We start from the raw sequence: 25,003 nt of genomic DNA, 5'->3' as shown, positions 1-25,003 counted from the left end.
TAAAATATTGAACAAAATTCTAGCCAACCGGATACAGCAGGATATTAAAAAGATTGTTCATCATGACCAAGTGGGGTTTATCCCAGGCATGCAAGGTTGGTTTAATATACATAAATCAATCTACGTGATCTACCACATCAGTAAAAGCAAGACCAAAAACCACATGGTCATATCAACAGATGCAGAGAAAGCCTTTGACAAAATACAACATCTCTTTATGATCAAAACACTACAAAAAATGGGAATAGATGGAAAATTCCTCAAGATAGTGGAGTCCATATATAGCAAACCCACAGCCAACATCATACTCAATGGTGGAAAACTGGAAGTATTTCCACTCAGATCAGGTACTAGACAGGGCTGCCCACTATCACCACTACCATTCAACATAGTGTTGGAAGTTCTTGCCATAGCAATCAGGCTGGAGTGAGGAATTATGGCATACAAATTGGAAGAGAAGAAGTCAAACTCTCCCTATTTGCAGATGACATGATAGCATACATAGAAAAACCTAAGGAATCCAGCAATTATCTTTTGGATATCATCAGGCAATACAGTAAGGTGTCAAGTTACAAAATTAGCATTCAAAAGTCAGTAGCATTCCTCTATTCAAACACTAAGTTAGAAGACGTTGAAATCCAGAAATCAATTCCTTTTACTATAGCAACAAAAACAATAAAATATCTAGGAATAAACCTAACCAAAGAAGTGAAAGACCTGTATACTGAAAATTATGAGTCACTACTCAAGGAAATTGAAAAAGACACAGAGAAGTGGAAAGATATTTCATGTTCATGGGTTGGAAGAATTAACATCATCAAAATGAATATACTACCCAGAGCCATATACAAATTTAATGCTATCCCCATCAAGATCCTAAGCACATATTTTAGGAGAATAGAACAAATTTTACAAATATTTATCTGGAGCCAGAAAAGACCTAGAATTGCCAAAACAATCTTGAGAAGAAAGAACAGAACTGGAGGCATCACACTCCCGGATCTCAAATTGTATTATAGGGCTATTGTCATCAAAACTGCTTGGTACTGGAACATGAATAGACACACTGACCAGGGGAATAGAATTGAGAGCCTGGAAGTAAGCCCCCAGACCTATGGATATCTAATCTTTGACAAAGGTGCCCAAACTATTAAATGGGGACAAGGGAGTCTCTTCAACAAACGATGTTGGAAAAAATGGGTTGAAACATGCAGGAGAATGAAACTGAACCACTACATTTCACCAAATACAAAAGTAAATTCCAAGTGGATAAAGGACTTGGATGTTAGACCAGAATTATCATATACTTAGAGGAAAATATTGGCAGAACTCTTTTCTGCATAAATTTTAAAGATGGGGGTAGTCGGGCGATAGCGCAGTGTGTTAAGTGCAGGTGGCACAAAGCGCAAGGACCTGCATAAGGTTCCCGGTTTGAGCCCCCAGCTCCCCACCTGCAGGGGAGCAGCTTCACAGGCAGTGAAGCAGGTCTGCAGGTGTTTATCTTTCTCTCCCCCTCTCTGTCTTCCCCATCTCTCTCCATTTCTCTCTGCCCTATCCAACAACAATGACCACAATGATAACTACAACAATAAAACAACAAGGGCAACAAAAGGGAATAAATAAATAAATATTTAAAAATTAAAAAATTTTTTAAAGACATCTTCAATGAAATGAATCCAATTACAAAGAAGACTAAGGCAAGCATAAAACAATGGGACTACATCAATTTAAAAAGCTTCTGTGTAGCAAAAGAAACCACTACCCAAACCAGGAGACCCCTTACAGAATGGGAGAAGATCTTTACATGCCATACATCAGACAACAGGCTAATAACCAGAATATATAAAGAGCTTGCCAAACTCAACCACAAGAAAACAAGTAACCCCATCCAAAAATGGGGAGAGGACATGGACAGAATATTCACCACAGAAGTGATCCAAAAGGCCGAGAAACACATGAAAAACCGCTCCAAGTCTCTGACTGTCAGAGTAATGCAAATAAAGATAGCAATGAGATACCACCTTACTCCTGTGAGAATGTCATACATCATAAAAGGTAGCAGCAACAAATGCTGGAGAGGTTGTGGGGTCAAAGGAACTCTCCTGCACTGCTGGTGGGAATGTCAATTGGTCCAACCTCTGTGGAAAACAGTCTGGAGAACTCTCAGAAGGCTAGAAATGGACCTACCCTATGATCCTGTGATTCCTCTCCTGGGGATATATCCTAAAGAGCCCCACACACCCATCCAAAAAGATCTGTGTACACATATTTTCTTAGCAGCACAATTTGTAATAGCCAAAACCTGGAAGCAACCCAGGTGTCCAACAACAAGATGAGTGGCTGAGCAAGTTGTGGTCTATATACACAATGGAATTCTACTCAGCTATAAAAAATGGTGACTTCACCGTTTTCAGCCGATCTTGGATGGACCTTGAAAAATCCATGTTAAGTAAAATAAGTCAGAAACAGAAAGATAAATATGGGATGATCTCACTCTCAGGCAGAAGTTGAAAAACAAGATCAGAAGAGCAAACACAAGTAGAACCTGAACTGGAATTGGTGTATTGCACCAAAGTATAAGACTCTGGGGTGGGTGGGTGGGTGGGGAGAATACAGGTCCAAGAAGGATGGCAGAGGACCTCATGGGGGTTGTATTGTTATATGAAAAAGTGGAAATGTTATGCATGTACAAAGTATTATATTTACTGTTGAATATAAAATATTAATTCCCCAATAAAGAAATTATAAAAAATAATTGTAATGCAAAAGACTTTCATGCCTGAGGCTCTGAGGTTACAGGTTCAATTCCCCAGCACCAGCCCCAGCCCCAGCCAGAGCTGAGTAGTGCTCCGGTGTCTCTCTCTCTCTTTCTGTCTCTCTCCTCTCTCTCTCTCTCTCTCTGTCTCCCTCCAGGGGCTTGGTGTTAGCACTATGAATCCACTGCTCCTGATGGTCATTCCCCCCCCCCTCATTTTATTGGATAGGGCAGAGAGAAATTGAGAGGGGAGGGAGAGAAATATAGGGAGAGAAAAAGACAGACACCTGCAGACCTGCTTCACTGCTTGTGAAGCGGCTGCAGGTGGAGAGCCTGAGGCTTGAATCCCGGTCCTCGTGCGGGTCTTTACATGCGTCCTGTGCTTAGTACTATGTGTGCTTAACTTGGCTTCACCACCACCTACACCCCTGGTGTCTCTCTCTCTCTTTCCTTCTCCTTCTCTCCTGTATCTCTCTCATTACAATAAAAAGGTAAGAAAGTAAAGAAAACAGGAATACTGCCCAAATCTACCCCTATCCACCTCAATATGGACATGTATCACACTCAGTTTTTGATTTATGATAAAACCTGGGGCTATCAGTCCTAAGAACAGTGCCTGATATACACAAACAGATCTGGCTAGCAGAGACACTGAACAACAGTGGGTGACCACAAATCAGGAATCATCATGATGGTAGCCAGACCCCAGTCTTGATTCCTGACCACCTGGGTAAGTTCCCCGTGACAGAGGGAGCAGGGGAAGGTGCCTGGTACACACTCTCTGGGAGCCGTCCCCCACTTCAGAAAGCCTCTTTGTGAAGGTTGGACCAGGAAGCTGTAGCATGGTACCTGAAGAGCAGCCTAACTGTCAACCCTCATTCTGGTCTCAGTTACGATTTCTACCTGGTGGGGGAAGCTTTCGCGTCCTCTCAGCACAAATTCCTGAGCGCTTTTCTATGATAAACACATTCCCGTGACCATTACTTTGGATGTCAGAAGATAAATGAGAATCTGCCACATTTCCATGAGGCACTTTATAAAAGCACCTTATAAAAAGACACCTTAAGATAACTGTGTTGAATTACATCCTCCTCAGACAAGGGCTCTGTGGACTCTGTTTCTTCTCTCTCTCTCTCTCTTTTTTTTTGTCTCCAGTTGCTGGGTCTTGGTGCTGGCACTACGAATCCACCTGACAGCCACTCTTTCTTTCTTTCCTTCCTTCCTTCCTTTTTCTTTTCTTTTTCCTTTTTGCCTCCAGGGTTATTTCTGGGGCTCAGTGCCAGCACTAAGAGTCCACTGCTCCTGGAGGCTATTTTTCCCATTTTGTTGCCCTTGTTGTTGTTGTGGGATAGGACAGAGAGAAACTGAGAGAAGGGGAAGACAGAAAGGGGGAGAGAAAGATAAATACCTGCAGAGCTGCTTCACCACCCATGAAGCGACTCCCCTGCAGTTGGGGAGCCGGGGGCTTGAACTGGGATCCTTAAGCTGGCCCTTGTGCTACACGTCATGTGTGCTTAACCTGCTGCGATACCACCCACCCCCCTTCTGTCTTTTCTCCCTTTTCATTTTTTTGGATAGGACAGAGAGAAACTAAGAGGGAAGGGGAGAGACAGAGAGGGAGAGAGAAAAATAGACATGTGCAGACCTGCTTCACCAATTCCCCCTGCAGGTGGGGAGCTAAGGCTCAAACCAGGGTCCTTGCGCTTAGTACTATGTGTGATTGACTGGGCGCACCACCTAGCAGCCCTCCAACTCTGTCTCTTGCTATGCTGATGCTTTGCCTCCTCTGTATTTTTAGGATGGCTCAGTAAAGTCTTAGTAGTCTTAAAAAAATGGACTACTTTTTATTTGTCATAGAAAAGACTAAAGAGCAGAGGCCAGGAAAAAAAAAATAGGGAGCTGGGTGGTGGCACAGTGGGTTAGGTGCACATAGCACCAAGCACAAGGACCGGCATAAGGATCTCAGTTCAAGCCCCTGGCTCCCCACCTGAAGTGGCGTCGCTTCACAGGCAGTGAAGCAGGTCTGCAGGTGTCTATCTTTCTCTCCCCCTCTCTGTCTTCCTCTCCTCTCTCCATTTCTCTCTGTCCTATCCAACAATGACGACAACAATAACAATAATAATAATAACAACAACAATGACAATAAACAACAAGGGCAACAAAAGGGGAAACTTTTTTTTTTTAATTGTGGGCATTTTTTAATGTTTATTTTATTTATTTTTTTCCCTTTTGTTGCCCTTGTTGTTTTTTTATTGTTGTAGTTATTATTGTTGTCATCGTTGTTGGATAGGACAGAGAGAAATGGAGAGAGGAGGGGAAGACAGAGGGGGGGAGAGAAAGATAGACACCTGCAGACCTGCTTCACCACTTCTGAAGTGGCTCCCCTGCAGGTGGGGAGTCGGGGGCTCGAACCGGGATCCTTACACTGGTCCTTGTGCTTTGCGCCACCTGCACTTAACCTGCTGCGCTACCGCCCGACTCCCAAATTGTGGGCATTTAAAATGTAGAATATGTAGAATATATTCTCTTTTGAGGTCAATCTCATTGGCCCCTACAGAAACTGTACTATATGTATCAGAATCTAACCTCCCTCCCCCACCCAACACACACACCCCAGGTTCACAGAGAGGGCAGAACTACAGTCACTTCTGTGGATGAGGGGGTGACACTGGTAAATTCCTTGCAATGTGGCATTTTAGAGAGAGAGAAAGAGAGAGAGAGAGAGAGAAATGTGTAGTTGATCATTTAGAAAAAAAGTGGTGTTTTCTAAATCACATGAGGAAAGGTAATAGACAGTGACAGCCAGCCACCCTTAGAAGGGAATATTAGCTAAGTGCAGGGCCTGTTTCCTCTTCTTCTGTTGGCAGTTAATTGTAGTCACAGCTTTTCCAAAAGCAAACACTCCACACAGCTCTCGCACAAAGTACAACCAAGCTGAGGACACAGCTGATCAGCCACCAGGAAGGAGGTGCATTGCTGAAGGCAGGACTTTCAGGCCACTGGCTATGCTGCTCACACTTGCTGGGTATGACACAGTCCTCACAATCATCAGAGCTTCTGCTTGATGTTTTGCACCGGCTGACAGGGATCTCCCCATTTCCGGAGGAAGCTCAATAAACCAAGTTTTTGCAACAGCCCAGAACAAGTGTTCTTCCCCTGGAACATTCTAGAGCCACTGATCCTTGACTTCTTTCTGGTCCTCACCAAATTAAGTCAGACTCTGGCAGTGATGCTCATGTGTCAATGATTTTGCTAAAGACCTCAGATGACTTGAATGGATAGCCAGGATTAGGGGCCATCCTCACAGAGGGATAATTGATATAGAAGTGGGAGAGATGGGAATTACAAAGACAGAGGTTTTTTTTTTTAATATATATAATCTTTATTTATTTATTGGATAGAGACAGAAATCAAGAGGGAAGGGGGTGGTAGAGAAGGGAGAGAGACAGAGACACCAGCAGCCCTGCTTCACCACTTGCAAAGCTTTCCCTCTGCAGGTGGGGACTGGGGACTCGAACCTGGGTCCCTGTAACATGTGCGCTCAACCAGGTGCACCACCACCAGGCCCCTGAACAGAGTTTTATCTTTATTTATTTATTTATTATTATTAATTTATTTATTCTTTTTGTTGCCCCTGTTTTTTTTTATTATTGTAGTTATTATTGATGTCATTGTTGTTGGATAGGACAGAGAGAAATGGAGAGAGGAGAGGAAGACAGAGAGGGGGAGAGAAAGACAGACACCTGCAGAACTGCTTCACCGCCTGGGAAGTGACTCCCCTGCAGGTGGGGAGCTGGGGGCTCGAACTGGGATCCTTCCGCTGGTCCTTGTGCTTTGCACCACCTGCGCTTAACCCGCTGCGTCACTGCCCGACTCCCCTGAACAGAGTTTTAATCACTTTCTCAATCAACTTCTTTGGTTCTTCTTGCCTCTCTCGACAGTCTTTGTGCTCCATTAGAATCCCCACCACCACCACACTGTGTCTACATCTAATTCCTATGGCTGAGAATAATTCATTGGTTCTGAAAATGCTTAAATAGTATATGCATTATAGTCTAGGATTTTCCAGTGATTTAATTATCTAATTACTGGAGCTGGCTGCCAAGCATAAAAGATTGCATTCAGTTTCACTATTTTATAACACAGTTCAAAGAACATTTGAATTTATAATTCAATTTTTGTTCTTTTGAGACCATTCCGCAGAGTTTCGCCTATCTCCATTATTGGGCTTATAATCACCTTGGAGGAACACTTCACTTTGGGCGAAGAATACATATGCTGAAGTGGGGAGGGGTGGTTTTGCTGTGATGGCTTAATTATTTCTAAGCGGTTTTTGTTGAAGTAGACAGGCTGGAGCGGGAGGAAGCTGGCTGGGCTGTGAGGCAGAGGGAGAGGAGAGGAGAGAGGGCAGTAGCCCCCTTAGGAAGCAAAGTGCGGTTCCTTCCTGGGTGGAGCAGGACTGTGCAGACTTCCAAGCTCCAGCACGACGTTCTATCTTCGTCAGACCGGGAGAGCCAGGAGAGCTGGGCAGTCCAGGAAGCTGGGGGATCAAACCGGCAAGGCAAGCCCTGACCTTGACCGAATGGCCTTTTTGTTTGAGCAGCTAAGATTCTGCACTGAGTCACCGTGGAGCAAAGGTCATGAGGAGTGGCTAGTGTGGGGGTGTGAGGGAGACGCAAGGACGCCAGCCACCCACAGACTGTGTGACGCCCCTACCACAAACATGAGCTCCTGTGGCCATGCCTCAGGGGTTTGTGGTGCTTATGTGGAAGCTATTCCATTCCTGTTCCCAAACTTTTTTTTTTTTAAAAGATTTAAAAAAATATTGATTTCCTTTTTGTTGCCTTTGTTGTTTTTATTGTTTTTGTAGTTATGATTGTTGTTGGTGTCGTCGTTGTTAGATAGGACAGAGAGAAATGGAGAGAGGAGGGGAAGACAGAGAGGGGGAGAGAAAGATAGACACCTGCAGACCTGCTTCACTGCCTGTGAAGCGACTCCCCTGCAGGTGGGGAGCTGGGGGGGGGGCTCAAACCGGGATCCTTACACTGGTCCTTGCACTTTGTACCACATACGCTTAACCCGCTGTGCTACCACCCGACTCCCCTGCCCCCAAACATTTATTTATTTATTTATTTATTTATTTATTTATTTATTTATTTATTTATTTTGTCATCAGGGTTATTGCTGTGACTTGGCACCTACACAACTCCACTGTTCCTGGGGGGGCATTTCCTCTCTCCCTCTCTTTTTTCCTCCCTCCTTCTCGCCCCCTCTCACTCTCTCTCTTTTTTTTTTCTTTTGCAAAAGTGAGAGATGGAGAGATAAAGAGTGGGAAAGAGACAGAGAAAGAAAGGGAGATACAGAAACATCCTCCAGTACTCGAGAAGCGTCCCCACTGCAGGTGCTTCTCTGTGGTGGGCAGGGGTTCAAACCCAGGTCTGTGCACATGGCAGCGTGTGCACTAGGCCCAGTGGGGCACCTGACAGCCCCCACACGCTCACTGTTGAAAGCGGTGTAGGTAGCCATAAGATGGCTTGTTTAGGAATTTCTTTCTTAGGAGGAGCTGAGGAGAACCTCACAGTTTCCAAGTGGCCCCACAGGTGGGACAAAATGGCAGGAGTGGCGTCAAAAGGGGGCTTGCCCTGCATCAACCCCAGAAGAACCTGTGAGCTGGCAGGGCCTGCCCAGGGCTCTAGCTGTCTCATCCTGCTGGCAGGGCATGAACTTTTTTTTTAAATTACTTTCCAACATTTAATTATGCAGATTATTTCACATAAAATCCATATTGTTAAAGTCTCCTGTAGACATACTGGACTCTATCCCTTATGCAAAAGCTGTTGGTGGCAGGGCCCGGTTGCCATGGCCTTCTCCCCTTCACGTGAGACACTCTGTGCACTTGACTTTGTCAGCTCTGGACATGCCCAGGTCCAGCCTGTACGCTACATCTCACTGCAGAGCATCTTTAAACCTGCTACACACAAGTAGAATCACATCGCAAGGATGCAGAACTTCACCCAGAAGAGGCGACGGGGATGCGCGTGGCATCTTCTAGGTGTCTGGGATGTCACCTGACAGGAGGCTTTGGAGACCTGAGCTCTGAGCAGTACACTGTGTTCATGTATTTGCTTTATGCAGATCTGGGGAATGGACCCTGGATCTAGAGGCTGTGATAATACCACACAGCCTCCCCTGCTCAATTTTTTTTTTTTTTTTGCATCCAGGATTATTGCTGGGGCTTGGTGCCTGCATTATGAATCCACTGCTCCTGGTGGCTCCCCCCCACCCCATTTTATTGGATAGGACAGAGAGAAATTGAGAGAGTGGGAAAGACAGAGAGGGAGTGAGAAAAACAGACACCTGCAGACCTGTTTCTCCACTTGTGAAGCATCCCCCCTACAGGTGGGCAGCTGGGGGCTAGAACCAGGGTCCTTGAATGGTTCCTTGTGCTTAGTACTATGTACTCTTAACAGGTGTACCACCACCTAGCCTTTCCCCTGCTCAGATTTCTAAGGAGGCGTTAGGAAGACACACAGAAAGAGAGAGGAGATAGAGGGAGAGACACCAAAGAACTGCTCTGCCATCCAGAGAGTTCTGCTTGGTGCTGTCCATGCTGCTGGGGATTGAACCCAGGGTTCAAGGCTGGACTCTGCCCCCTGTCTCCTGGTCCAAACCATATCCTTAGGATCTGTGACAGGCAGCCTTCTGTAGCTAGTGGTCCTTTGTCAGTTCCCTGGTAGGTGGAGGTTCAGAGAAAATCACCTTAGCTTTCATTAAGTGGGGAAAGAGCCAGGGCTCAGGCCATCAGAGAGCTGAAGGGTGAGGAACAGTTGGAAGCCCGTTTCTTAATGAACTTTCCAGATTCAGGGGGTTACATCCCACTGGCCACGGGGATGCCACACCTCTGTGGCTGTGATGGGCTCTGCCTTTTTGCAATGTCGGGACCACATGTTTCTCTAAGTCGGGGAGGAGGTCTGGGTAACATCTGAGTCATCACCGCAACCTCAGTGCCCAGCTACTGCCAAAGGTGCCCTGATACGCCAGGCAGACATGCACAGGATCTCACAGAGACCTACAATACAGTTGCTTGTTGTTCAGAGCCAGTAGATACTATGTGCTACTGCCTGAAATTTACAGGGTTTGCTCGCCAATAAGCTTCTCTTAGCAAGCATGCATTTTGTGTACCCTCATTATTGTTTTATTATTATTATTAAATTTTTATTATGTTTATTTATTGGATAGAGACAGCCAGAAGTCAAGAGGGAAGAGGTGATAGAGAGGGGGAGAGACAGAGAGACACCTGCAGCACTGCTTCACCACTCGCAAAGCTTTCCCCCTGCAGGTGGGGACCAGGAGCTTGAACCTGGGTCCTTGCACATTGTGATATGTGCGCTCAACTAGGTGCGCCATCACCTGACCCCTTATTACTACTGTTATTAATCAAGCACTGCTAAGTTCTGGCTTATGGTGGGGCTGGGATTGAACCTGGAAACTCTGACCCTAAGGCATAAAAACCTGTTGTGGAAAACAGTCTGTCATCTCCCTTCATCTCCCTAGCCCCAAGTTCATCAATTCCTTAGCAATGGAGAAAGGTAAAGGAAAATACTGGACTGTCGGAAATGTCATGAAGCATTTTTACATAGAAACATATGTCATGACTTTTCTGACAGCCCCATACAATGGAGGAAACAGGCAGCCCTATGCTCATGGCTACACTATTCCTAACAGTTCAGGTATGGAAACAAGCTAGGAGGGTGGGAAGGGGATAGATAGCATAATGGTTATGCAAAGAGACTCTCTTGCCTGAGGCTCCAAAGTCCTAGGTTCAATCCCCATAAACAAGAGCTGAGTAGTGCTCTGGTTAAAAAAGGGAAGAAAGAAAGAAAGAGAGGAAGGAAGGAAGAAAAGAGGAAAAGGAAATAAAAAGAAACAACCTCAGCACAGAACAACAGAGGACTAGATAGAGAAGTTGGGGGGTGGGTCTAGATAATGGAAACACCACTCTGTGTCATTCCAAACAAAAATGCGTGTGACTAGAGGGAATTGTGCTCAGCTCAGTGAAATAAATAAAGAAGTGAAGGATGGTTTCACCCATATGTGTACTATATGTGACTAAAGAACAGGAACTTACAAAATAAAAGAAATAAAAGGTAGCCAGACTGTCTCTTGGACTTTACTGCAACTCTGTGGCTAAGGAATTGATGAACCTGGGGCCAAGGAGATGAAACAAACTTGACTTATTTATTTTCCCTTCTGTTGCCCTTGTTTTTTAAAAAAATTACTATTGTAGTTATTATTGTTGTTGTTATTGATGTCGTCGTTGTTGGATAGGACAGAGAGAAATGGAGAGAGGAGGGGAGATGGGGGGGGGAGAGAAAGATAGACACTTGCAGACCTGCTTCACCGCCTGTGAAGTGACTCCCCTGCAGGTGGGGAGCCGGGGCTCGAACCGGGATTCTTATGCTGGTGCTTGTGCTTCATACCACTTGCGCTTAACCCGCTGCGCTACCACCCCACCCTTGCAACAAATGTTCATGCCTTAGGCTCAGAGTCTCCAGGTTCAACCCCCAACCCTACCATCAGACACAGAACTAGGGTGAAGGGCCAGTGATGACTCACGTGCAGTGTAGCTAGCTGGGCATGAAAATGCACCTGGAGTCTTATCGTTGTGTACAACACAGGTAAATCACCAAGAAAGATACCAAACAATAGGACACGCTAGCCCAACAAAATGCTGAGGCTTTTCTTAACAAGCCACTCACAACGCCTCTCCTGAATTCTCCTCATCTTCCAGTCCAAACCCTTGTTTGTAAACACAATCACAGTTTTTGACAGAAGGGACCAAGCTGAGCTCACCGACCTCCCAGTCCTGTGCTCACCCCTGGGCAGGAGTAAGGAGCAGGCAGGCTGAGCAGGAAGCCTCAGCTGGCACTGGAGACTCCAGCCCCAAACCCAGCTGCCTAACACCTTCTGCATGTGGAAGAGGTCGCGGAGGGTGCTCACACACCTGTCTATATCCTGAAGCCTCTACTGCAGTGGAAGGTTCCAGACCAGGACTGAGTGGGGGTGAGGGCTGCAGGCCCATGTGTCAGGACTGGCAGGTTCTCCAGAGAGCCCTCCAGCCCCAGGAAGAGAGGGTTCAGGATTTAGGGGAGGCTCCACCCGACAGGGCATGTGTATGTGTGTGTGTGGGGGGTGGGGGTGGGGGAAGACCTGTGTGGAGCCCGGAAGGTACCTGGAGCTGCCGCATCTGCTGGAGCTGGAGCCGGAGTTCAGCCACGCTGCGTCTCATGTGCAGCAGGCTGGCGTGTAGGGCCGGGGTGCCCGCGGGCAGTGGCTGGCTGGGTGGCCCCGTGCACTCCAGGGCGCTGAGCGTCTTCCCGACCAAAGCATGGGGCGTTCCTGCCAGAGAGAGAGAGAGAGAGAGAGAGAGAGAGAGCATCAGAGAGCTGAGGAGGCCTGGAAACAAAGGCGAAGTGGTGCGTCCCAACCCAGCACTGATGACCACTGGTAACTGTTTGAAATAATCCATTTCTGGGCAAGGAGAGATAGTTCTCTGGTTGGGGCTTGTGCCTTATCAAAGGCAGGGATGGTGCTACATGTTTGTGTCTTGCTAGGGTGGGGGCAGCTTGGGTGCTGTGAAGTCTGTCTCTAAGCAGAAAAGTTAGTGCCTTTGACTGGGGATTCTCTTTATTTCTTTTTTTTTAAATATATATTTTTAATATTTATTTATTCATTCCCTTTTGTTGCCCTGTTATTTTACTGTTGTAGTTATTATTGTTGTTGTTATTGATGTCATCATTGTTGGATAGGACAGAAAGAATAGAGAGAGGAGGGGAAGACAGTGAGGGGGAGAGAAAGATAGACACCTGCAGACCTGCTTCACTGCCTGTGAAGTGACTCCCCTGCAGGTGGGGAGCCAGGGGCTCGAACCAGGAACCTTATGCAGGTCCTTGTGCTTTGTGCCACCTGTACTTAACCCACTGCGCTACTGCCAGCTACCCCCATCTTTAAAATTTATGCAGAAAAGAGTTCTGCCAATATTTTCCTCTAAGTATATGATAATTCTGGTCTAACATCCAAGTCCTTTATCCACTTGGAATTTACTTTGTATTTGGTGAAATGTAGTGGTTCAGTTTCATTCTCCCGCATGTTTCAGCCCATTTTTTCCAACATCATTTGTAGAAAGACTCCCTTGTCCCCATTTAATAGTCTGGGGCCCTTTGTCAAAGATTAGATATCCATAGGTCTGGGGGCTTACTTCCAGGCTCTCAATTCTATTCCACTGGTCACTGTGTCTATTCATGTTCCAGTACCAAGCAATTCTGATGACAATGGCCCTATAATACAATTTGAGATCTGGGAGTGTGATGCCTTCAGTTCTATTCTTTCTTCTCAAGACTGTTTTGGCAATTCTAGGTCTTTTCTGGCTCCAGATAAATATTTGTAAAATTTGTATATTCATTTTGATGATGTTAATTCTTCCAACCCATGAGCATGGAATATCTTTCCACTTCTTTGTGTCTTTTTCAATTTCCTTGAGTAGTGACTCATAATTTTCAGTATACAGGTCTTTCACTTCTTCGGTTAGGTTTATTCCTAGATATTTTATTGGTTTTGTTGCTATAGTAAAAGGAATTGATTTCTGGATTTCAACGTCTTCTAACTTAGTGTTTGAATAGAGTAATGCCAATTTTGTAGCCTGACACCTTACTGTATGTCCTGATGATTTCCAAAAGCTTCTTGCTGGATTCCTTAGGTTTTTCTGTGTATACTATCATGTCATCTGCAAATAGGGAGAGTTTGACTTCTTCTCTTCCAATCTGTATCCCTTTAATTCCTTGCTCCTGCCTGATTGCTATGGCAAGAACTTCCAACACTATGTTGAATAGTAATGGTGATAGTGGGCAGCCCTGTTTAGTACCTGATCTGAGTGGAAATGCTTCCAGTTTTTCACCATTGAGTATGATGTTGGCTGTAGGTTTGCTATATATAGACTCCACTATCTTCAGGAATTTTCCATCTATTCCCACTTTTTGTAGTGTTTTGATCATAAAGGGATGTTGTATTTTGTCAAAGGCTTTCTCTGCATCTATTGATATGACCATGTGGTTTTTGGTCTTGCTTTTGTTGATGTGGTGGATCACATTGATTGATTTACGTATATTAAACCAACCTCGCACGCCTGGGATAAACTCCACTTGGTTATGATGAACAATCTTTTTAATATCCTACTGTATCTGGTTGGCTAGAATTTTGTTCAATATTTTAGCATCTATGTTCATCAGAGATAACTGGTCTGTAGTTTTCTTTTTTGGTTGTGTCCCTGTCTGCTTTCGGTATCAGAGTGATGTTGGCTTCATAGAAGCTGGCAGGGAGTACTCCAGTGTCTTCAATCTCCTGGGAGACTTTTAAAAGTAGAGGTATTAGTTCTTCTTTAAAGGTTTTGTAGAGTTAATTTGTAAAACCATCTGGTCCAAGACTTTTATTTTTGGGAATATTTTTGATAACTGTTTCAATTTCATTAGCTGTGATGGGAAGAAATGTATTTGACTTGAACAACAGTACACTAATGATTAGAACACTAGCCTTTTCTAGAATAGGATCCAGGGGAATCAAGATGTTATTGTTTGCTAAGCTCTTTGACTTCCCCCGTCTTCACTGAGATGATGCGTGTCGGTTCTAAGTGACACGGATTTGGCAGCTTGCAGGGGTACAGTGTGCCGACTTGACTCCTTGAGAGCTGCAGTGTGACCGCCTCACACCACCATCCAGCTGCATGCTTATCGTCTCTTTTATGTGGCGAGAACATGTAATTTCTACTCTCTCACCCATGGTCAAGTCTGAGTCACAGTGTTATTAAGTGCACCCGCCTGGTGGTATATGAGAACCCTCAGACTTATCTTTTAACTGGAACTTTCTATGTTTTGACCAAATTCTCTCCATTTTCTCTACCTTCAGTCCCCAAGAGCCCCCACAGCAATCTTTTCTCCAAGTTCACGGGACTTTCTAACCCTTTAAATTTATAATCCACCTGAGGGGGGCCAGATGGTGGTACACGTGGGTAAGTGTACACACTGCAGTGTGCAAAGACCCAGGTTCAAGCCTCTGGTCCTCATCTACGGGGGGTGGGGTGGGGACGGGACTTCGTAAGTGGTGAAGTAGAGCTGCAGGTGTCTCTGTCCTCCTCTCTCTACCTTCCTTATCCCTCTCTCAATTTCTCTCTGTCTGTATCCAACAAGAATGAATGAATTAATTAAAACACACACACACACACACATTCCAATAAGAGCCTGCATATGTACCTCCAAACCAAGTTGGCAATTGCTCTTAAGGGCCAGTTCAGTAACTGCCGCGTGTTAGTGATCTGGCTGAAGCTCAGACTGCTGAGTGATTTTGTTGTCAACCAAGCGATCCAGTGAGAAGGCCCTGGGGGAGCCGGCTCTCCCTGTACAGCAGCACTGCAGCTCACAGGTGTCAAAGGAAGTGCCCAATTTTGCACCCGTCACTGTGCTGCACGAAACTCTGTGGCTTCGCCCAATTACAGGCTTCACTCAACTTGCCACGTTTCCTGTGCACACCAGTCACTGGACAAGTCCTGGGTAAGGACTTTTATTTCTACGCATTTTTTTTTTTTTTTTTTTTTTTTTTTGCCAGAGACCTGCCCGGAGCCAGAAGAATAAGAGCTTTACATATACCTGGATATGACTGAACTCCACTGGGAATATAACCAGGGTCTCTTTTGGGGGAAATGCTGACATTTGAAAAGCAGACCTAGTCTGAGTACACCTTCTCCTCCTGTCTTGCTTGGCCAGTGTGACTCCCTTCTGTCCCTCACCTCTCCTGTTCATTTCCACTCTGAAGCCAGGCTGAGGTCCTTCCCCAGGGTAGAATGTCTCAATGGTTTCCTTTTGCAATGAAAACATCTAAATTGTTATTGTTTTCACCAGAGCACCGCTCAACTCTGCTATTGGTGGTGCCGAGGATGGACTCTGAGGCTTCTCTTATGCAAGTCTGGCGTCTTACTGCTTTGCTATCTCCCTGGACTAACATCTGTATTCCTTCTCACAGCATCTGCCTGTGCTCTCTCTCTCTCATCCTAGATGGCTGTCCCTTCTCTCTATACACTTAGTTTGCATCACTTCCTCAGGGAGATGTCTCTGGTGTAGGTCTAGGCTGGAGCTGCTGGCTGAGCATTCAGTCTGCAAATTTCTCTCCCCCTCGTGTCCTGCGATTCCCTGCACACTCCCCCGTCCCACGGGCCCAGGAGTCCCAGACAGGCAGCCCCATGTGAGTGACGCCCCTGCCCTTGCCCAGTGACAAGCGCACACAGACCTGCTGACTCTCCGGCCACACACATGGGTAACGTGTGCATGAACAGCTGTGTAAATGAATGAAGATGGACCACTCGGGCCCCCGAGATAACAACACATCTGGAATGTCAGCATTCAGCAGCGGGAGGCCTGGCAGCCTCTGACACCACAGGCTCTAGGTCAGTCAGGGAATGGCTGAGCCTCACAAAGGTAGTCTGAGGTCCCTTCCCCCAACTCCAAGTAATACTCACCTGCACTGTCCACGTGGTTCTTGCTGGCTGTGCTTTTCATTTTCTCACTGAATTGAAAAAGAGAGAAAGAGTCAGAACTATAGTTTCCCAGATGCTTTTCTGCCCCCTTCCACTCACTACCCCAAGCAAGTAGCAGCAGCGAGTGATGGTATGAAGCGATGAGGGTGTTTGAGTATCAGCACCACAACTGGCCTGGGTGGCGAGGGCTTCCCAGGTATGCAGACACACCCGGACCCGGATGGGAGCCTGAGACGCTGGTGGGTGAGGGGGATGTGTGGGTGGGGGTTGCAGGCTCGGTGAGAAGGTGCATGGAGCCACATGCACTGGGAAGCCCGCTGACCCTTCTTGGGCCAAAGTTACCTTCGACCAAGAATTACCAGAAGGAAAATAAAATAAGATAAATAAAAGGCTAAGCACCAAACAAACCATGATTCATAAAGATGTGAATATTGTCAGCCTTGAAATGATAGTGGGGAAAACAAACAGAACCAAACACGGATTTGAATGAATGAGTTGTCTTAATGATTAAAGAGAAACAGAGATGGAGTGACTCCCAGTGATTGGTTGGCTGGCTTCTCTTTACCTAGACGCCTCTCTGCTACTACTTGTTATGGGCCCTTTAAAAAGCGCCGACTGAACCAGGCCAGTTAAACTGGCGATCTGTTTCTCCATGGCTTGCATCCTCTCTCTGTAAAACAAGAGAATCCTTTGTTAAAGCTCTGTTGATTTCAGACTGGTGTTTCTCCAGGCGAGTGGTTATTAAAGACACCTCCTCGGAGGCCATCAGAGTTCAGCTCAGCCTGGCACAGGATGAGTGGACGGTCTATAGATTCCCCCACTGAGCTGGAGATCTGAGGACAGGTTTAGGAGAACCCAGTGACCCTGCTGAAAAGCTCCAGTGCCCACCTGCAGGGGCCTCCTGCCAGCCTTGGGAATCTTTCTATGTGCACTCCATGCCTTGGGGGGTGGGAGTGATGTTCTGCCCTGCCTTTTTGCTGCCCTGCCAGTGGCACCCCAGACCAGCCTGGTGGCACACTTCCCATTCGTGCTCCTCTGTTCAGGTGCTTCTGGCTGGTTTTGATGCAAATGATGGAGATATATCTTGTGTATACCACAGCCATTTAATTATTATTATTATTATTTTAGCCTAAGGCCAACACAGATTGAGACCATGGAAAAGTATGATTGAAACTGATATCTGACTTGAAAGCAGAGGATACTCTATTTAACGTCAGAGGAACTTAAGCCTGGGGGCTTATACTAGAACAGGTAAGAAAAACAAATATCCCTAGTAAGTGGACCAGCCCAAGACATTAATGAAATACACCCCTCTTCCTCTGTCTTGTTTGCACAGGGAGGCCACAAAACACTACCCCTCTCTGTTCAGGAGCCTCTAAGGTTACATCATGGTTGGGCTTTTTCAAACAGGCTCACATTCCTGCACCTCACATCAATGGCAGTTTCACAGAACTATTAGCATCATTTTCAACACATCATAAAGAACAACAGCATGACGAAGCGAATTCTGCCAAGTGCAGAAGGCATCACATCTGTCACTGTGTGTGCATTCAGTCACACCTGCTTGGTAGTTACAAACAAGAGAGGGTGAGACAAAGGCGAAGAGGAAAAGGAATCCTCATGCATTGTGGGTAGACTAAAACCTGATGCAGCCACTATGGAAAGTGTCACGGAGCTTCCTCAAGAAGCTAAAAGATACAGTGGCCACGTGATCCAGAAACCCTACCTCTGGGTACCCAGCACCCCCAAATACAAAAAACCATGAAGACAAAAAAGACATTCTCCCCATCCCAGCATTTATTGCAGTGTTTGGTACAACAGCTAGAATGTGGAAGCAAGGGAGGGGCCCACTGGACAAGGAAGATATGGCCCATTATTTATACAATGGAATACTTATTCCCAGCAAAATAGAAGGAGCTTCAGGGGATTCAGTCAAAAGGAAAGAGACGAGTACTGGATGATTTCACCCGTGAGTGCAATATAAGGATATAAAATTGATGATCATACGAGATGAAATAAAAGGACAAACCAATGGACACAGACACCAGAATGAAGGTGTCCAGAGAAGATTAGAGGAAGGAGACCTGGAAAGAGGGTGGGAGGAAAAAAAAAGGTAGTGGAGAAGGGGAAAAAAAAAAAACAGAAGCAAACACTTTCCAAGACTTGTGAGACCTCTGGGAGGGGGGAAGTGGGCACACAGAAACTTGGTGGTGGTGGGTGTGGTGTGGGCCTCGACAGGGTGATCTTACAATCTTGTAAGACATTATTAATCACAAATGAACAATGGAAAAACATAAAAAGCATAAGATAAGAGCAACCAGAGATAGGGCAGAATTGTTTGAGTGATGCTGGCAGACTCCATGAGCAGGTATTCTGCCATGACTTAAGTCAGAGAAGTGACCCCCCCCCCCCCCCATACACACACAGACGCCACCACTGGGCTCAATCAGTTCCAGAGGCCTCTACTAGTGTGAGTAGTGGAGATTACTATAAATAGCACATTCAAACAAAGTCACTTTTAAATACAAGCCAACTACTTTGTCTGGTACAAAATAGGAATAATCTTGTAGTCTGTTCTTTCTTTCTTTCTCTCTACCTCTCTTTCTTTCTTTCTTTTTTTTACTGGCAAAATTAAAACTAGTTTAATTGGACATTTTGAGAGGTGCTGTAGCTATGTCTTGAATTTCATGAAGCTCAAGACAGCTGTATGCTGAATTTCTTCTTTCTTTCTTTTTCTGTTTTCTTTGGTCTCCAGGGTTATCACTAGGACTCAGTGCCTGCACTATGAATCCACTGCTCCTGGCAGCCATCTCTTTATTTTTGCCCATTGTTGCATTTCTGTTATTGTTGCTGTTGGATAGGACAGACAGAAATCGAGAGAGGAGGAGACAGAGGGGGAGAGAAAGACAGACACTTGCAGACCTGCTTCACTGCTTGTGAAGCGACTCCCCTGTAGGTGGGGAGTCGGGGGCTTGAATCAGGATCCTTGTACCCATCCTTGAGCTTTGAACTATGTGCACTTACACCAGTGCACTACCGTCCAGCTCCCATGTAGGTTTGATTTCAAGGGCAATTCTGTCCATGTACAACTTCTGGACCTTGCATTCTATCATTGGACCGTGGCCCTCAGCACCATAGGAAACACAGAATGTCATTTCACAATGCCAGTCTTCTGCCTTCACAATCCACATTACTTTAATAGTTTGATCTCCCTACTGAATGACATGGAAAGAGATCTCACACCATGAGAACATCAGGAATCGATGTTTTAGGTGTTTCCAGGCACAGCAGTGAATGCTAGATCTTTGTGCTGGAGAGCCTTTTAAGCTAGACCTGTGGTCTTCAAATAGTGAGTGTGTCAAAAGAAAAAAAGGGGTGGGTGGGTGGTGGTGCACCTGGTTGAGCACACATGTTACAATGTGTAAGGACTTGGGTTCCAGCCCTTGGTCCCCACCTGCAGGGGGAAAGCTTTGCAAGTGGTGGAGCTGTGCTGCAGGTGTCTCTCTCTCTCTCTATCACCCCCTCCCTTTTGGTTTCTGGCTACCTATCCAATAAATAAAGCTAATAAAAATATTGTAAAATTTCATATTGAAAAAGATTGGTTAGGAAATTCTACAGAAGGAAACATATTGCTACGGATCCCAAGCTTATCACAGCCAGGTTACAGGGACATTTCAAGAACAATGGGATATGGTTGGTCATGCTGACAGCCCCAAAGGAACCTCAGGATCACACAAAAGTACTCTTGGGAAATGAATGACAGGCCAGGTACTGGCTAAGAGTTGTCTGGTGCCGCCATCTTTCCACAGAAGTGCAGGAAGACAGTCTCAGGACCCTAAGGTGGAGGTGTATCCAGAGCTCCCAAAAGAAGTGCTCCTAGGGGGCTGGGTGGTAGGTAGCACAGCAGGTTAAGTGCACATGGCGCAAAATGCAAGGACCAGCGTAAGGATCCTGGTTTGAGCCCCAGGCTCCCTACCTGCAGTGAGGTTGCTTCACAAGCAGTGAAGCAGGTCTTCAGGTGTCTATCTTTCTCTCCCCCTCCTCTCTCAATCTCTCTCTGTCCTATCTTCCTTTCTCAATCTCTCTCTGTCCTATCCAACACCAATGACAACAATAGCAACAAGGGCAACAAAATGGGAAAAAATAGCCTCCAGGAGCAGTGGATTCCTAGTGCAGGCACTGAGTCCCAGCGATAACCCTGGAAGTACACACACACACACACACACACACACACACACACAAGAAAGTCCAATGCTTTATCCACTGCACCATCTTCCAGACCACCAGGTGTCTGTCTCTATCCAGTAAATAAAGATAATTTTTTTAAAAAAAGAAATTCAAATTCTAGATGAATGCAAATAATGTCTTGTTTTAGGAAGCAGTTTAATAGTTTTTGTAAAAACTCAAATATGGGGCAGGAAGTCACGGGGGCTGTCCAAGTACACACAGAAGATGGTAATACTTGAAGACTGATGGGAGGATGAAGGGTGGCATAAACCAGGACGAAAGGGATGCACCTGTTGGTTTTCAATGACACACACCTGAAAACTATGTAATGTCACAGGCCAATCTCCACAACAAATAATTGATAGTCCTTTGAAGGAGGAAAAGAAATGTTTATATCAGGGCACGTCCCCTTGCCTGCAGGCCCTGCCCACAGAGGTAGGAACACCCCCTCCTTACTAGGTCCTGCCCACAGAGACAGGAAACGCCCTTTGAGACATGAAACGCCCCCAGAGGCAGGAAACAGCCCTTTGAGGCGTGAAACGCCCCCAGAGGCAAGAAATGCCCTTTCCCCTGATAGGCCTTGCCCTTTGAGGCAGGAAACGCCCCCTCAGGCCTCCCCTTGGCATTACACTGGTTCTTGCTGCTCTCTTACTTGTTCCTCCATGTCTTCTGCCAGTTCTTTTGAAAATGTCTGTACGATATAGGTTTCTGTTCATCCCATACTCCTGATACTATGGCCATTAGTTAAAAAGAAAGGGGGAAATGTTGGTATGCTTCTAAATTCTGCTTATAAGACCTCCTGTTTTGATCATCACATTAGGTTTGCTTGTATTACTTATGATGTGGTCTATTTACATAATCACTGTTTTACCTGAGTCCTGCCCTGCCCGCAGGGTATTGGTTTAATCCCCACTGGTTAGATGGAAGCTTTCTATGTTCTGTTCACGCTCTTTTTTTTGCTCCGCCCCCTCTCCTAGTCATTTCCTTTCCCTTGCTACTTCCGGTGAAGAGATACACAAAAGGTGATGTATCTGATTAATAAATGAGATACTGCTTCCCAGCTCAGCCATGAGTCCCTGGTCGTCCCTCTACCACCCGTGAAGTTAGACCGGCATCCACCTGTAGGGGTGTCACTTTGCAAGTGGTAAAGCCAGTCTGCAGGTGTCTTATCTTTCTCTCCCCATCTCTATCTTCCCCTCTTCTCTCCATTTCTCTGTCCTATCCAACAATAACAACAGCTTCAACAACAATTAACAACCACAACAAGGACAACAACAAGGGCAACACAATGGGAAAAATAGCGTCTAGGAACAGTGGATTCATAGTACTGGCAGTGAGGCCCAGCAATAATCCTGAAGGCAAAATAAATAAATAAATAATAAATCAAAAAAATAAATGTTTACATCTATGACTGTAGATGGGAAAGGCTTCCAACACTGGCTGGAGGCATAGCCTTGACTAGGGTTCCAACAATGAATTTTCTCATCCAGCTCTGTTCCACAGCTTTTGTTGCTTGTCCAACAAGGGAAATAACAGCATTAATATCTGAAACCAAGACCCTGAGTGGTTCAGAATCTGGGATGTTGACCTTCGTGCTATCTGTCAATGTCCTTATGAATGCAGAGTACACAGGTTAACTAAACTCCTCTAGGACATCCAGATGGCTTCCTACACATTTTTTTTTTTTTGCATTTTCTGGGGGCTCTGTGGGCTTCTCACTGGGAATCTTCCAGATCTTGGTTTCAGGAGGCTGAAAAAAGACTACGCTCCAAACAGCCCTCTGCTCTTGCTACTCTTCACGGTTGGTGTTGACACAGTTGCTGACCTGCCTGGAATGGGAGGTTGGATACTTTGAAGAAATAAAGCCTACATTCAGTCTCACTTGCCACCTGCATGGCCTTCACTTGTATATCAATTAGTGGGGGGTATGAATGCTCCTTGGGTGGCCTCTTGGGGGCTGCCAGAAAAGAGACATCATCTGTCAGATAATGTGGAGAGTTTAGAACACTTGAGTTTGACGATTAAGAGAATTTTCTCCTGATACTCAGGAAACAATGGGCTTACTTGTAGCCACAGCACCAAGACTGCACTTGTGGGCTCCGCCATCTTGGCCGGAACCACTTTGTGAAAATATAATTCTTTTGATACAATGAGAAAACATTCCACCCCACCCCTTCTTTGCCCTCCTATTTAATTATCCAAGTGTTTCTGGCTTCAGGATTCAGCTGAGGGGGATTATCTGATTTATAAATTCATACGTAAGATTGTCTTTCCATTTCATGGTTTGTAATCTGGAAACAATTTATGGTCTAACTAAATTACAGCAACTGGAAACTTACGCAGTCTTCTCCTATGATGACACGTTATGAGGAATGTTTTAATGTGAAAAGGAAAAGAGAAATGCAGTGGAAGCAGGAGAATTAAACACAACCCTGTCATTTTAGTACTGTGGCAATTATGGATGATAATCATCAGAATATTAAAGATACTTAAGCTAATTCTTGCCAATATCATCTGGCTTAAGGTATTACAGCTCTGCTGTAATTGCTGTTGAAAAGATGGTTTAAAAGTGACTTCATAAGCCATTTTATACCATTCCATAAACCGTATTTATGTGATTAGTATATTTGGGTAACTAGTTATTTAGTGCCATAAGTCAGCCTGGCTAAATGAATCTTTTTGGGCCTAAGAATAATATTAATAATAATATAAAAAGCCCAAGTGCAATTCAAGAAAAGTGCTTGTCACAGCATTTGTATTCCTGCTGCAGCAACCAGCTTTCCTGGAAGCCCCACCTCTGTCTGTGGAGATGAGGCAGAAGCCAGACAGCTGACTGTCAAGTGTCTTCAGAAAGCAGAGGCCAAAAACTTGCATTTGGGAGAGGCTTTAAGAAAAAAAAAATTATACTTTTTTTCTTTTGAAGGCGAGAGAGACCAGAACACCATTCCACCATTTTTATTTGGTGCAAGGAATTGAACCAAGGGCCTCATACATGCAAAAAGTCCACTCTACCCCCTGACATCAGTCCCAATATACACTTTTTTTTTTTCATGTCACTCAATTTATCACTGGACCTCCCTGTGTACATAATGCCATCATGCTCAGTGGACTTTTTGAAAGTAGTGGACAAGAGACAGAAAGGGAGAGAGACACAGAGTGGAGAGACACAACAGCACTGCATTCAAAGTAGAGAAGCCTCCAGGTTAGAACCCCAGCACCACCAGTAGTCAGAGCTGAGCTGTTCCGGTGGAGGAGGAGGAGGAGGAGGAGGAGGAGGAGGAGGAGGAGGAGGAGGAGGAGGAGGAGGAGGAGGAGGAGGAGGAGGAGGAGGAGGAGGAGGAGGAGGAAGGAGGAGGAGGAGGAGGAGGAGGAGGAGGAGGAGGAGGAGGAGGAGGAGGAGGAGGAGGAGGAGAAGAAGAAGAAGAAGAAGAAGAAGAAGAAGAAGAAGAAGAAGAAGAAGAAGAAGAAGAAGAAGAAGAAGAAGAAGAAGGAGAGGAAGAAGAAAACAAAATACAAAAGAAGTGTCAGAGGAGTTGGCGGTCCCCTGGCCTATCATGTTGATGTTAGCAGCTCCCAGTCAGAGGTGTCTGCCTTCCTAAGCAGTTAGTAACCATGAAGCCCCTGGCCTGGCTCTCTACTGGGGCAGCCAGTATACACTTCCTGTAACCAGAGCTGGCATCCTGAGGGGATGTATTGGGCTGTCCCTCAGTTCACTTCTACTGCTGATATTTTGGAATTGTTTTCCTGTCTCTACTCACTCCCTCTCATGTCTCTCCACACAGGAAGAGAGAAATGGTCAAGAAGTCATCAACAAGATTTAAAGAAAATTTATTTTGGTATTACCTTTATTTATTTATTAGACAGAGATAGCCAGAAATCAAAAGGGAAAAGGGTGATAGAGTGGGGGAGAGACAGAGAAAGACACCTGCAACACTGCTTTACCACTCGTAAAACTTTCCCCCCTGTGGTGGGGACTGGAGATTCAAACCTTGCACACTGTAGCATGTGTGTTCAACCAGGTGTGCCACCACCTGGCCCCTCAACAAGATCTTTGGGCATTTTATATGTGCTGGGGACTGTGCAAGTGCTGGGGACCAGTATGGTGGAGAGCATGAGTTTTTCCAGGACCCAGGTTCAAGCCCTTGGACTGTGTGTGTGTGTGTGTGTGTGTGTGTGTGTGTGTGTGTGTGTGTGTGTGTGTGTGTGTGTTGGTGTTGCTTTAAGAGAGTGAAGGAGTGCTGTGGTTGTTTCTTTTGCTTCCTATCTCCCCTTCCATCTCAATTTCTGTCTTTATAAAAATGAAGGAAGGAAAGAAGATAGGTAGGTAGGAAGGGAGGGAGGCAGGGAGGGGCTGGTGGAAGGTTTGGAGAAAGCAAAAAGGAGGAGGAGCAGGAATAAGAGAAGGAAGAAGAGGAATCATTCATCTCTTTCACAAAGGCAGA

General features: G+C 45.5%; 1 protein-coding gene across 25 annotated transcripts in view; it reads right to left on the bottom strand.

Annotated features, from left to right (window-relative positions):
• The window catches only part of KIAA1217 (KIAA1217 ortholog), a 362,069-nt gene that overhangs the window by 44,337 nt on the left and 292,729 nt on the right, over nucleotides 1-25,003 (bottom strand). For 13 of the 25 annotated variants that reach the window (XM_060192298.1, XM_060192288.1, XM_060192286.1 and 10 more), the window contains 3 exons: nucleotides 16,900-17,004; nucleotides 16,318-16,363; nucleotides 11,988-12,158 (listed from right to left, as the gene is read on the bottom strand). In XM_060192298.1, the coding sequence (XP_060048281.1) occupies nucleotides 11,988-12,158; nucleotides 16,318-16,363; nucleotides 16,900-17,004 (322 nt within the window). Of the gene's footprint in view, nucleotides 1-11,987; nucleotides 12,159-16,316; nucleotides 16,364-16,899; nucleotides 17,005-25,003 lie in introns of all 25 variants that reach the window. The other 12 variants (XM_060192293.1, XM_060192294.1, XM_060192295.1 and 9 more) reach the window with 3 other exon arrangements.

This window comes from Erinaceus europaeus, chromosome 6 (genome assembly GCF_950295315.1).
Source record: "Erinaceus europaeus chromosome 6, mEriEur2.1, whole genome shotgun sequence".
Lineage (NCBI taxonomy): Eukaryota > Metazoa > Chordata > Mammalia > Eulipotyphla > Erinaceidae > Erinaceus > Erinaceus europaeus.
This window is presented reverse-complemented; position numbering and strand designations above follow the sequence as displayed.